This window comes from Oryctolagus cuniculus, chromosome 17, assembly GCF_964237555.1.
Source record: "Oryctolagus cuniculus chromosome 17, mOryCun1.1, whole genome shotgun sequence".
NCBI lineage: Eukaryota > Metazoa > Chordata > Mammalia > Lagomorpha > Leporidae > Oryctolagus > Oryctolagus cuniculus.
The window spans coordinates 14,267,653-14,282,060 of NC_091448.1; the positions used below are offsets into that span (position 1 = coordinate 14,267,653).

At 51.5% G+C, this 14,408-nt stretch overlaps 1 protein-coding gene across 1 annotated transcript; it reads right to left on the reverse strand.

Annotated features, from left to right (window-relative positions):
* Positions 1-343: 343 nt before the first annotated feature.
* On the reverse strand, positions 344-13,925 carry MILR1 (mast cell immunoglobulin like receptor 1). Its single transcript, XM_008271717.4, has 7 exons — positions 13,694-13,925; positions 13,567-13,608; positions 11,900-12,178; positions 5,577-5,699; positions 2,371-2,460; positions 901-969; positions 344-644 (listed from the first exon to the last, which is right to left on the reverse strand). The coding sequence occupies exons 1-7, from the start codon at positions 13,746-13,748 to the stop codon at positions 577-579; spliced, it is 726 nt and encodes a 241-aa protein (XP_008269939.1). The 5' UTR covers positions 13,749-13,925; the 3' UTR covers positions 344-576.
* Positions 13,926-14,408: the final 483 nt, after the last annotated feature.

Genomic DNA, 14,408 nt, shown 5'->3' on the forward strand with positions numbered 1-14,408 from the left:
AGTTACAGAGAGAGAAGGAGAGACAGAGAGAGAGAGAGAGAGAGGTCTTCCATCCACTGGTTCACTCCCCAAACGGTCACATCTGCCGGGGCCGGCCCGAGCAGAAGCTAGGAGCCAGGAGCTTCTTCCGGGTCTCTCATATGGGTGAGGTGCAGGGGCCGAAGCGCTTGGACCACCTTCCATTGCCTTCCCAGGTGTGTTAGCGCCCACGTGGGGAGCCGGCGTTACCCGCTACGTCACAGCGCCGGCTCCGGGATTGCACATTTTTAAGTGTCAAACGCGTTTGCTTTTTCTTCATGTAAGTCACCTGCATAAGAAGCATCTGACCATGCGATGTAGTCTGTTTCTTTAAATTAACTTATTAATTTTTTTTTTTTAATTTGGGAGACAGATCTTTCATTCACTGGTTCACTACACAAGTGCCTGCATTAGCCAAGGCTGGGTCAGGGCTCCCGTGAGGGTGGCAGGGGCCCAATTACTCGAGCCATCACCACTGCCTCTCAGGATCCACACTGGCAGGAAACTGGAGTCAGGAGCTAGAGCCTGGAACTGATGTGGGGCATCCCGAGAGCTTGGCTAAGTGCCTGCTCTTTGCGTCATTATATTTAAATAGATATACTCAGCTGTACAATAATCATAGGTCTCTGAAACATAAAAGGGAAAATAATTCAGTAAGTATAGAATATGGTCCAGAGAGACTCTCAAAAACCGAAATCCCATTCCCAGGACCCCCGCCGCTCCCGTCTCCTCTAAGATTTGCCGGCAGCTGTGGTGCTGGCCCCCCACCGGGTTCCCGGGATGGGCCCATTGCTCCCTGGCACCCACGCATGGGCTCCCAAGGCTCCTTGGGGTGGTGGCACCACACCTGCTGCCTCTCCCCAGCAGCACACCGTGGCTCACCTTGCCTTTCTGTTTCCAACGCGTGGAAGTTGGGGGTGGCGTAATGTATCTCCGGGGAGGGTCCAGTCCCTGGACAAAAGACAAAGTGTTACCGGGCCAACTCTCTGAGCCTCTGACCACACTGGGGTGGTGGCGCAGAGGCCCCTGCAGACAGTGCTGGATTCCAAGCGGGGCGCCCACGCCTCCTTTGTGCAATGGGAGTGGGAGAAGTTGCGAACGTGCTGGGCGCTCCGCCAGCGCTGGCTGCCATGACTCCCACAGCTGGCCCAGGCTTGGATCCCAGTCTCCGTGTGGCAGCCATGACGCCAGCTGTGAGAGATGACCATGTGTTGTACCGCATGGTGCCTATAGCTAATGACAATGTGGGTTCTGGAACACTGCTGAGGGAACAGATTTTAAATGCTCTTACCACAAAACAAATGATAGGCATGTGAGTTAATACATGTTAGCCATTTCACAATGTATACACATTTCAAAACAGCACGTGACCCAGGACAAATTTTACATATGTATACAATTTTTATTTGTCAATTAAAATAAATAGGAGCCAGCGTTGTGGCACAGTAGGTTAAGCTACCACCTGCCATGCCAGCATCCCATATCAGAGCGCTGGTTCAAGTCCCAGCTGTTCCATTTCTGATCCAGCTTCCTGCTCATGTACTTAGAAAACCAGTGTAAGATAAGATAGCACAAGTCCTTGGTCCCCTGCCACCCATGTAGGAGACCTAGATGGAGTTACGGGCTCCTGGCTTTGGACTGGCCCTGGCCTGGACATTGCAGCCATTTGGGGAGTGAACCAGCAAACGGAAGATCTGTCAATCCCTGTGTGTGTGTGTGGTCACTCTGCCTTTCAAATAAATAAAAATAAATACTTTTTAAATAAAAAGCTATCATGAAAGACTGGGACACAATACAGATCATTCTGAACTGATATAAACAATCTCCAAGGGGCCTGGCATTTGGCCCAACAGCGAAGAGTCCCTTATTCCACACCAGAGTGCCTAGGTTTGCGTTCCAGCTCCACTCCCGATTCCAGCTTCCTGCTAATGCTGACTCTCAGGGGTGGCTCAAGGAATTGAGTTCTTGCCACCCACGTGGGAGACCTGAACTGAGTTCCTGGCTCCCGGCTTCAGCCCCAATCCAGCCCTAGCTGTTGAGGGCATTTGTGGAGTAAATCAGCAGATGGGAGCGCGCTCTCTCTCTGTCTCTCTCTCTCTCTTCCTCCTCTCTCTGTCTTTCCATTTGTCTGCATCTAAAAAAAGACCCTGGTGTCCAGCGGCACGTCTGAGACAAGCTGCCACTTGTCTCGGTGTGAGCACACACGTGGAGCACCTGTGGAAGCATTCAGGGGCAGATGTCAGGGGCCGGGAAGTCATCGTAACCTACTTCCCTTACCCAGATGCTTGTACCACAAAACAAAATATAGACAAGACCAGAAGCCAATCAAAACACCCATCAACGTTCTCTCACCTGCTGGAGGCTTACAGACATTTACGTATATGTCGGTTTCCTCGGGGGTAGTTTCCTGGTCCACGAGCGCATTCTCTCTCTCAGCTTTTCCTGCAGGAGTTGGGATACAATCAACAAATTAAACCCGACCCAGCCTCATTGTTCTCATCTCCTCTGCCAAGGAGCAGAACCCAAGCAAAGTGCTGAAGAAGGGCGGACCCGCTCCCACGGCCTGTGCCGGCGCCCAGCGGAGGACAGCCGTGAGCTGCCCAGGGATCGGTCTGCAGCACCTGCCCACAGCCCTGGCTCCACCAGGAGTGCCCTCTGCCTGTCAGAGGCTTCCAGAAATGGCCAGCTTATCTTTCCTTTGCTGAAGAGAACAGTCTGTCCAAAGCAAAGCTTTGTAATATCTTTAAGAGATAGTAAGCAACCCAGCCAAGTTCTAGTCTAGCTCTGGCCAGCGATCAAGACATGGTTTTAAGATGTATAAGACGGGGGCCAGTGCTGTGGCACAGTAGGTTAATCCTCCGCCTGCAGTGCCAGCATCCCATATGGGCGCCGGTTCTAGTCCTGGCTGCTCCACTTCTGATCCAGCTCTCCGCTGTGGCCTGGGAAAGCAGTAGAAGGTGGCCCAAGTGCTTGGGCCCCTGCACCCACATGGGAGACCGGAGAAAGCTCCTGGCTGCTGGCTTCAGATTGGCGCAGCTCTGACTGTTGCAGCCAATTGGGGAGTGAACTAGCAGATGGAAGATCTCTCTCTCTGCTTCTCCTTCTCTCTCTATGTTAACTATGACTTTCAAATAAATAAATAAATCTTAAAAAAAAAAAGATGTATAAGACGGAGGCCAGTGCTGTGGCGCAGTGGGTAAAGTCACTGTCTGTAGTGCCATCCTATATGGGTGCCAGTTCGAGTCCTAGCTGCTCCACTTCCAACCCAGCTCCCTGCTAATGCACCTGGGAGAGCAGCAAAGGATGGCCTCTGCACCCACATGGAGGAATCCAATGAAGCTCCTGCCTCCTGGCTTCAGGTCAGCCCAGCTCTGGCCGTTGCAATCATCTGGGGAGTGAACCAGCGGATAGGAGGTATCTGTCTCTCCCTTTCTGTTTGTAACTCTGACTTTCAAATAAATCTAAAAGTGATGTATAAAATGTTCCCATTTATTTTCAAAATTTCTGTTAACAGAATCCCTGACGGCCAGCGCTGCGGTTCACTAGGCTAATCCTCCGCCTTGCGGTACCAGCACACGGGGTTCTAGTCCCGGTTGGGGCGCCGGATTCTGTCCCGGTTGCCCCTCTTCCAGGCCAGCTTTCTGCTTTGGCCCAGGAGTGCAGTGGAGGATGGCCCAAGTGCTTGGGCCCTGCACTCCATGGGAGACCAGGATAAGTACCTGGCTCCTGCCATTGGATCAGCGCGGTGCACCGGCCGCAGCGCACTGGCCGCGGCGGCCATTGGAGGGTGAACTAACGGCAAAAGGAAGACCTTTCTCTCTGTCTCTCTCTCTCACTGTCCACTCTGCCTGTCAAAAAAAAAAAAAAAAAAAAAAAAAGAATCCCTGACCTCTCTCAGTTACGACTTGAAAGATGGAGGGAGCCTGGGGACTAAGATGAATCATTTGAGACAGAGAGCCAGTTCTGCCAGTGCCTCCATGGCCCCATTCCTCAGGTCAGAAAGCTGAGGCTCAGAGAGTCACAGAAGCCTGTCTGATGCCCCTCCGCTTGCCTCTCAACTGTCTGCTGTGCAATCTTTTTTTTTTTAAGAAAAAAAAATTGATTGATTGATTTGAAAGGCAGAGTTACAGAGAGGCAGAGGCAGAGAGAGAAAGACAGAGAGAGAGGTCTTCCATCCCTGGCTCACTCCCCAGATGGCTGCAATGGCTGGAGCTGTGCCGATCCGAACCCAGGAGCTAGAAGCTTTTTGCAGTCTCCCAGGCAGGTGCAGGGGCCCAAGGACTTGGGCCATCTTCTACTGCTTTCCCAGGCCACAGCAGAGAGTGGGATTGGAAATGGACCAGCCAGGACTTGAACCTGCGCCCATATGGGATGCCAGCACTGCAGATGCTTTACCTGCTACGCCACAGTGCCAGCTCCTGATGTACGCGCCTTGGTAGTGCTTCACCCTGTGAGCCAAGTGAGAAGGCCGCCCTGGGAATTTAGCCAAAGGCGGTCATAAGACTTGATGCGTGACAGGTGTAATTGCTTTTATGGAGGCCATGAATGAGCTTTTTTTTTTTTTTTTTTTTTTTTTAAGGTTTATTAATCTATTTGAAAGGCAGAGTTACAGAGGGAGAGAGAGATCAATCTTCCGTTTGCTGGTTCGCTCCTCAGAGGCTGCAACAGTCAGGGCTGGGCTAGGCTGAAACCAGGGCTCTGGAACTCCATCCAGGTCTCCCATGTGGGCGCAGGGGCCCAAGCGCTTGGGCCATCCTTCTGCTGTTTTCCCAGGTGCATTAGCAGGGAGCTGGGTCAGAAGATGAGCGGCTGGGACTTAGACCCTCATATGAGATGCCAGCGTCGCAGGCAGCAGTTTAACCGCTGCACCACAGTGCTGGCTCCTTACTAGGACTTTTTTTTTTTTTTTTTTTTTTTAATTTTTTTGACAGGCAGAGTGGACAGTGAGAGAGAGAGACAGAGAGAGAAAGGTCTTCCTTTGCCGTTGGTTCACCCTCCAATGGCCGCCGCTGCAGCCGGCGCACCGCGCTGATCCGATGGCAGGAGCCAGGATCCAGGTGCTTTTCCTGGTCTCCCATGGGGTGCAGGGCCCAAGCACCTGGGCCATCCTCCACTGCACTCCCTGGCCACAGCAGAGAGCTGGCCTGGAAGAGGGGCAACCGGGACAGAATCCGGCACCCCAACCGGGACTAGAACCCGGTGTGCCGGCGCCGCAAGGTGGAGGATTAGCCTATTGAGCCACGGCGCCGGCCTCTTACTAGGACTTTTGAGATGGGGACAACAAAATGCCAAGTCAGATGGCTCATTCTCAGTGCAGGACCCGTGGGACTGGCCAGGCTGCAACGTCAGCGGGCACAGGTTTTGTCTGGGGACGGGAGCACCGCGCTGGGTGGGAACGGCAGGCACAGTGCCTTCATTTACCCAGCCCTGCCTCGCCCTCCTCATCACCTCTCTTCCTTTTCTCCCCAGCCCGTTTCTGATCCCCCGCCCCCTTCCTCCTTGCCCTGTCTCCAAAACCCATGGAAAAACAGTGGCAAGCGGGTGCCTGAAGAACTTACTTGCTTTGTGTTTTCGTCGAATCCAAAACAGCAGCATTAGGACCACGGCCAGTGACAGCAGCAGGAGTAACCCGGGCAGCAGCAGCCGCAGGCATAAGGGACAAGAGTCTTCTGGAAGCTTCACTGGAGGAAAGCCATGGGGTTATTGTCTTCAAGAAAGAATTCAGGCGTGAGACCGAGAACAGAGTGATAAGGCTTTATTGGGGGTAGGGCATCCGTGTCAGAACGGAAGGGACAGAGAGCGCCCAGTCGCTTGGACTGGGGGAGAGTGAGGTTACCTGGTTGAATGGAGAGAACACACCTGGGCAGGCCAGGAAGCGGCTCAGCAGAGAGGCAGAGGGCTGAGCCCGCAGTCTGTTTGGACTCCCTGGGTTTTTAAGGGAGTCTGTTTACCCACCGCCCCCTCTCCTCCAGGACAAAGGATGGAGAGTCCTAGAAGGGTTTGTTGGGTGAACATTAGCAAAATCCTCCCCAGATTTGTTGGTGGGAGCAGAGCAGAGGGGCTGCCCTTAGGGCTGCCTGTGAAGGTTTTATTGCCCTGTGTTACCAGGTCAGGGAGCCCATTTGGTGCTGAGGAGGGAGTTCTCCTGGGAGCTTTCCTTGGGGGCAGGGCTAAGACCACCTGGGAGGTTATCAGGGTCTGGGCAGGACTTAGAAGTGCAAGACGCTGGGCTTCTGGAGCTTCCGCAGAGGGTGCTGGGCTTCAGGCCTGTCTCTCTCTCTCTCTCCCTCTCTCTCTCTCTCTCTCTCTCTCTCTCTCTCTCTCTCTCACACACACACACACACACACACACACAGGCTAAATTTCTGACTTGCTACCTAACGGAAGAACAGGGTTCTCAGGTCACCACACAGCCTTCTTTACATTACCGTGTGCAGAGTTCCAGGGAGGGTGGCCATGGCTGTCTCCTGAGAGCCCGCATCCCTGGCCTGCCACAGACACCTGCTGCTCAGGGACTCTGCTTGTTGGTCAGGGGAGTTCGGAAATCATGACCAAGTCCACCTCCCGCCAGGTTCCCACAAGGGCCAGAAGCACAGCGTGGCATTTCACAGACGGAGCAGGGGGAGTGCACATTTCCCGGGGTCTAAGCGCCAGAAGGGCCTGGGTGTTTCCTGGCAAATCCCTTAGCCATGCTGGCCTGGTTTGTGGCTGACCCCAGGGAACAAGACAGCAGCCAGTGCCGAGGAAGTCAGAGGGTGGAGCCTGTCTCTGCCTTTGAAGATTTGGAGTGCAAGTTTGTTTTTCATGGCATTCACAATATTTATTTATTTACTTATTTTTAAATTAATCTTTTTAAATGATTTTATTTATTTATTATTTGTGAGGCAGAGTTACAGACAGAGAGAAGGAGAGACAGAGAGAAAGGTCTTCCATCTGCTGGTTCACTCCTCAAAAGGCCACAACGGCCCGAGCTGTGCCAATCCGAAGCCAGGAGCCAGGAGCTTCCTCCAGGTCTCCCATGTGGGTTCAGGGGCCCAAGCACTTGGGCTACCCTCCACTGCTTTCCCAGGCCACAGCAGAGAGCTGGGGCAAAAGAACAGCAGCTGGGACACAAACCGGTGTCCATATGGGATGCCAGTGCCTCGGGCAGAGGCTTAGTCCACTATGCCACAGAGCCGGCCCCACAATCTTTATTTTTGATAGCGAGTATACTTTTTTTTTTTTTTTTTTTGACAGGCAGAATGGACAGTGAGAGAGAGAGACAGAGAGAAAGGTCTTCCTTTGCCGTTGGTTCACCCTCCAATGGCCGCCGCGGCCGGCACGCTGCAGCCAGCGCACCGCGCTGATCCGATGGCAGGAGCCAGGTACCTATCCTGGTCTCCCATAGGGTGCAGGGCCCAAGCACTTGGGCCATCCTCCACTGCACTCCCTGGCCACAGCAGAGAGCTGGCCTGGAAGAGGGGCAACTGGGACAGAATCCGGCACCCCGACCGGGACTAGAACCCGGGGTGCCGGCGCCGCAAGGCGGAGGATTAGCCTAGTGAGCCACAGCGCCGGCCGCAAGTATACTTTTGTTGATGGTCCAGTACCAAGTATGAAGTTGGAGAGTTGCTTTTATTCTCAATCCAAAGATATCATTTTATTTTTATTTTATTTTTATCTTTCTAAAGATACCATTTTATCTAACTGTATTTTTATTTGTAAATTCATCTGCAGAGTTAACTTCCTGTTCCCCCCAAAAGCAGAAGTAACCCTGATAAGGATTGAGGAGAAATGCTCCACAGGAAATGTGTGGGTCTGATACACTCTGTGAAGTCATCCTCTCTTTTGTGAGGGAATCCGGCCATATCATGTTAAAATAGGATTCATTAACAAAATGTGCTATTGAGAGGAAGAATTGTTGAGTATCTGTCATATGCCAGGCACTGCTACTCGTGTGAGCCCCTCTGACCTTCCCATGGGTTTGCAAGCTGGGTAGTATCACGCCCATTCCAAAGGGGAACCGGTTGTGCTTCAGAGAGGTTAAGAAGCTTGTCCAAGGCCGGCGCCGCGGCTCACTAGGCTAATCCTCCGCCTTACGGCGCCGGCACACCGGGTTCTAGTCCTGGTCGGGGCGCCGGATTCTGTCCCGGTTGCCCCTCTTCCAGGCCAGCTCTCTGCTGTGGCCAGGGAGTGCAGTGGAGGATGGCCCAGGTGCTTGGGCCCTGAACCTCATGGGAGACCAGGAGAAGCACCTGGCTCCTGCCATCGGATCAGCGCGGTGCACCTGCCACGGCGGCCATTGGAGGGTGAACCAACGGCAAAGGAAGACCTTTCTCCCTGTCTCTCTCTCTCACTGTCCACTCTACCTGTCAAAAAAATTTTTTTAAAAAATATTAAAAAAAAGAAAAAAGAAAAAAAAAGAAGCTTGTCCAAGGTCACACAGCTAGTAAATGGCAAAATCAGGAACGACTCTGGAGTCTACATTTTTTTTTTTGATAGGCAGAGTTAGACAGTGAGAGAGAGAGAGAGAGAGAGAGAGAAAGGTCCTCCCTTTTCATTGGTTTACCCCCCTCAAATGGCCGCCATGGCCGGCGCGCTGCACCCATCCGAAGCCAGGAGCCAGGCGCCTCCCCCAGGCCTCCCACGCAGGTGCAGGGCCCAAGCACCTGAGCCATCCTCCACTGCCTTCCCAGGCCACAGCAGAGAAACTGGGACAGAATACGGCGCCCCGACCGGGACTAGAACCCGGTGTGCCGGCACCACAGGTGGAGGATCAGCCAAGTGAGCTGCGGCGCCAGCCCAGAGTCTACCTATTTTATCAATAGCAATTTGGCACAGAAAGAATGAAAGATGAAAGATGCTAATCAAAGTGTAAATAAATTAAAAGAAAGCAATTCAGAATCTTCTTGCTCTAACCTTCCCTGGGTCAGGAATCCCCGTGACAGCATCCTTGGGGAACGGCACCTGGTGATGGGGGCCGCAGAGGGCGACCTTGTCTAACGCTAGCACTAAGAGGATGTTCTTCCTGCAGACTGGACATCTACTTCCTGTGATATTTGGGAAGGAGGTCAGACATTCAAGGGGAAGCAGGAGAGCAAGGACTTCTCTCTGAGATGAGGTGGTTGGAACCGGGCCAAGGGCTGGTATCTCAGGTGATGGGAAGATGGAGAACTCCCCGAGGGCGGGGGAGGCTCTCAGAGGGATGGCAATCAGGGGAGCAGCCGCAGCTCTCCCACACGTCAGTCCTCCTTTAGAAATCCCGAGGAGTCCTGTGAGCTCGTCCAGCGGCCACCTTTTCCATCAGATCTTCCCAGGGCATCCCCGCCTCGCACCTCTCCCCCTCTAGCTCTTGGCCTTATGCTCACTCCACTGTTGCCACCTCTTGTGACACAATCCCCTTGGATGTCTCAGAGACACCTCTTTGAAACTGAATTCTAGTTCATCTGCGAGTTAGTCTGTCATTCGAGAGACAGAGGAAGACAAACATCCCGTCTTCCGTGTTCCCCTTTGTAATAGGTGACGCTCAGCTGACCGAGTGAGACATCTGGAAGTCATTCTTGACTCTCCCCATCCTCACCATCTGTCGCTGATTCTCACCCGTCAGCGAGTCCTGCTGGCCCTTCCTCTGGATCCTTCCACGTCTGACCCCAGCCGCCATCCTCTTCCGGGTGACTGCAGGAGTCTCCCAGCCAACCTCCAGCTGCTACTCTTACCCTGCACTGCCTTGGATGATCAACACCAAGGATGATAAATTCAGTCCTCATACCCCCTCACCCAGCCAATACGCATGGAAGAGAGTCCAAGCTCCTCCCACTGCTCCAGGACCTCCCTGCCTGGACCCCTGTCTCGTCTCTTCTTGGGGCACACACCCCTGGTCTGAGCCTCAGCCATACCGGCCTCTTTGTAGGTCTCCACCCAGCCTGGTCTTTTTCTAAATTGGAGCCCTGAGCATGCTATGGGCTCCCCACATGCTAATTCCTCACCCTTTAGGGTTTATTTCAATAGCATCCCTCCGAAAGGCCTTCCCTAACAGCCCCACATAAGCAGGTCCCTCCTCCATCCCTTACTTCTCTCCATCACTGTGCCAGTTTCTTTTCTTTGGCAACAACCAGCACAGTTGGTGATTAATGGTTTTGGGTCCTTGCCACTAGACTGTAAGCTCCTCAAAGGCAGGAACCGGTGTGTATCCAGGGCGTGGCTCATCTGGGTTCTCATTAAACATTTGCTGAAAGGATCACTGATGAATGCATTTGTATAAGACCATTTCTTAGACTTCATTGAAATCTCACAAGCACAATTGCTTGCACAGAGGAGGCACTCAGTAGGGACCTATTGATCTGACTTTACTGAAGATAACATTTTAAAACCAGAAACAACCCGAAGGACAGGGTAATTGTTCCAGCAAATTGCAGGAAAGGATGCACAGAAAACAGGTGCATTCATGGACTTGCTGCCGGCCCAGCCAGGAGTCTAACAGAATATTATCCTCTAAGCTATTGCTGTCCCATTAGCCACCGCATTCCAGTGCATGTTTGCAGAAGGATTCTCCCTTCTTATTAATCCTTTTACAATTGTGGCTTCTACTCAGGTGAGTCTGAAGACTGTTGGTTCTAACCGAGAGCCCGTGACATCCTCTGAAATCTGCACGCATTTGCATCTAGAGCCTTATCGGAGTTTCTCTGGGGAAAGCATCCATCACTACATTAGATTATGACATGGTTATAACCTACAAAGCGAAGACTCATTGACCGAGGGCAGCAGCGTCTCGTGGAACTGTTTGTAATGATGGAAATGTCCTTTGTCTGTGTTTTCCACTGTGGCAGTCACCAGCTGCCTAGGGCTACTGAGTATTAGACATGTGACTACTGAGACTGTGACACTGAATTTTTAAGTTTCATCTGATTTTAATTACTGCGATTTTAAATGTAAGTCACACGTGGCTAGGGCCACCGCACTGGATAGGGCAGACCCAGAGTCACTCGGCATTGATCAGGATGTCAGGGTCATGTGCTGAGAAGATCCAGGTGCCTGTAGCAGCTGGAAGCCCACCCTTATTCTCTCAGGAGTTCATTATTAAGATCACCTTCACAGGCCGGCACAGTGGCTCACTTGGTTAATCCTCCACCTGTGGTGCCGGCATCCCATATGGGCACTGGGTTCTAGTCCCGGTTGCTCCTCTTCCAGTCCAGCTGTCTGCTGTGGCCCAGGAAGGCAGTGGAGGATGGCCTAAGTGCTTGGGCCCCTGCACCCACATGGGAGACCAGGAGGAAGCATCTGGCTCCTGGCTTCAGATCTGCGTAGCTCCAGCCATAGCAGCCATTTGGGGGGTGAACCAACGGAAGGAAGACCTTTCTCTCTGTCTCTCTCCCTCACTGTCTAACTCTATCTGTCAAAAAAAAAAAAAAAAATCACCTTCACAGATGTGTTCATTAATGCTAGGCTGTAAGAGGCTTGGGCTGAGAAGATGGGAAAGAAAAATACAGAAGTGAGAGATGTGATTGGGCAGGGAGAGAACGGGCAAACGGGGCATCGGATGCAAGGGGAGGAAGATGGGAAAGGCCAGGGGCTTAAAAGACCTCTTCACAGGGCCCAGCATGGATTCCAGGTTTCTTACTCTGGTCTTCAGAAAAAAAGGAATTTTCGCCTACCTGATGGGAATCATAGAATTAGAGAAGATCTCAACAATTTTATTGTTGAGATTATGATGTTTGCCCAAAGATATATGACTACTATCTGAAATATACAAAAGTCTTTGAAAGAAGAAGTAAAATGAATGATTAAAGATCTCAGGGATACTTTCTGGGTTCTTGAGTGAGAAGGAACATGGAGAGCCCTTTTGCAGAACAAAAGGAATCCCATAAATCACCAGGCCCAAAGCAACAGGTAAGTCTCTACTCACTCATAACTGTGAACTTGAGCTCCTGACTGTATGTCCCATTCTTGGTACAGTTGAAAACACTTGTCTTGCATTTGTAGGGGCCCAAGTCCTTGGCTTCTGAGATGATTCTGTGAAAAACCATGCGGTCCACTTTTCCAGTCTTGTCACCCACAAGGGTCTTATTCAAAAACAGCGAATAGGTGATTTCCAGTGATTTGTTCTTGTGGGAACAAAACAGAGATACATTTTGACCCTTTGTGACCACTGTGGTTTCTGCTTTCAAAGTTGGAGAAGGGAATTCTGGAAAACAAAATGACACAAGAAAAAAATCTTTGTTAAAATCCGTCGATAACAATGCAGTGGCCATGTAGCCACATTCTTATGGGGTCACTACACCTGGTGAGCTTTTCTATGGGAAGTGTTTCTTGCCATACTGACCAGTGTGGGAGGAAGCTTAGTGTCTACAGAGGCTCTTCACAGAGACCCACGCATAGACTTGATCAAATTCTTCACTCCAATATGGGTTATGGGTGTCTCAAGTGACATCTTACCCACCCCTGCTGGCACTTATTGATGGCTTCATAGATGCTGAGGAATGAGGAGTGTCTCCTTCAGTCCTCAAACAGCCCTTCCAGGGAGGGGCTTTTATTACCCTACTTACAGAGGAGTCGCATCGCATGCCCAGGCTGCCAGCTGGCAAAGGGTAGGGCCAGCATTGGGACCAAAGGTAGACTATCTCCCAGTGCATATTTCTTTTTTTTTTTTTAAAGATTTTATTTATTATTTGAGAAGCAGAATTACAGACAGAGAGAGGGAGAGGCAGAGAGAGAGGTCTTCCATCCACTGGCTCACTCCCCAAATGGCTACAATGGCTGGAGCTGAGCTGATCCAAAGCCAGGAGCCAGGAGCTCCGGGTCTCCCACATGAGTACAGGGGCCCAAGGACTTGGGCCATCTTACACAGCTTTCCCAGGCCACAGCAGAGAGCTGGATCGGAAGAGGAGCAGCCAGGACACGGACCGGCACCCACATGGGATGCCGGCACCACAGATGCCACAGCACCGGCCCCACCCAGTGTGTACTTCTAGCATTGCTTGAATTATTTTAAAGTGATCATGCATTGGTTTTTCTACTTAAAAACAACAGGGGTAGGCATTTGACGTATTGGTAAAGTCACCAATCAAGATAGGGGTATCTGTATCAGAGTGCCTGGGATTGAGCACCAGTTCTGGCTCCCAATTCCAGCTTCCTGCGGACGCATACCTTGGGAGGTGGCCTGTGATGGCTCAAGCAGTGGGGTTCCTGCCACCCACAGGGGAGGCCTGGATGGAATTCTAGTCTCCTGGCTCTGGCCTGGCCCAGCCCCTGTTGACACTTGGAGGATGACAGGCAGATGGGAGCTCTGTTTCCTTCTCTCTCTCTTCTCTCTCCCCTCTCCCTCTCCCTCTCCTCATCTCAAATAAATAACCATTTTAATACAACAGAAGAAGTTAGACAAATTTTATTCTAAAGACAATCTATGCTCCAACTGCTTCCCTAAAACCATTTTACGGTAAGCAGGAGGTGGATGAAAGGGCTTTGCTCTTTGGGTGTTCATCTAAAAACACAGAGCTAGCCACACGTCCGAAGCCGACCGTCCCACCATTTCAGGGAAGAAGTGCAAGTAAGAGAGAAGTAAATGCAACTTACTGTTTGATTTCATTATCCCACAGTCCAGTGCATATTTTTGAACTGAAAGAGAGAAAAGGAGCATGAGAAAGATCGTCTCCTACGTTTTTCGTTTGGAGATCCGGCTTTAAAACGATCAGTGGCTTACATGTCACAGACGAAAAAATGCCCCAGAAGAGCAGACTGTTCACCCGGCTCCGCATTCTCCCTGGTGAAATCGAGAGAGGAGGGCAGAGGAGGCTGGATGGCACAATCGAAAGTGGTGAGTCACCGAGCGAACTTCCCCCTCTGCAGAGTGAGGGGAATCAGAGGGTAGGGACCAGCTTTGCCTGATGGACCAGGGGTTCAACCAAGCTGCGCTCTTCTGTGAGTTTCGTAAGAAAGCAGTGCGGTAGGTGGCCTCTAACTCCGGCTGGCTGGCGATGTGGACCATGGGAAAAAGAAAATAACGGACTGTCCTGTGTTCCTGCAGAAACCCACCTGATCATCTCTCTCTCTCTGGACTCGGGAGTTTCACGGAAGTGTGGTTAAGTCTTTGGAGGCAAATGTCGACTGTCTCAAGTGCACACGCACCAATGTGGCGTCAGAAATGCCTGCTTTTGTTAAGTGCCGGTTCCTTGCCCGCTCCAGACTTGCCAGGGTTGAAATGTGGAACTCGGATTTCTTTTAATTTTTCAATTTTTAAAAATGTACTTCTTCAAGAGGCAGAGAAACAGTGCAAGAGAAAGAGAGAGAGAGAGAGAGAGAGAGAGAGAGCTCCCATTTGCTGGCCCTCCCCAGACACCAGGAAGAAGCCAAGACCCAGGAATTGTATTCAGGTCTTGAGTGGGTGCAGGAATCCAGCAGCTGGAGCCATCACAATT

Coding starts and splice junctions, on each gene's coding strand:
- MILR1 (XM_008271717.4), bottom strand. CDS start 13,748: ATGCGGAGCCGGGTGAACAGTCTGCTCTTCTGGGGCATTTTTTCGTCT. Junction 5,700..11,899: donor GCTCAAGTTCACAGTTATGA/GTGAGTAGAGAC, acceptor GCTTTCCTCCAG/TGAAGCTTCCAGAAGACTCT. Junction 645..900: donor GTTGGAAACAGAAAGGCAAG/GTGAGCCACGGT, acceptor TTTATGTTTCAG/AGACCTATGATTATTGTACA.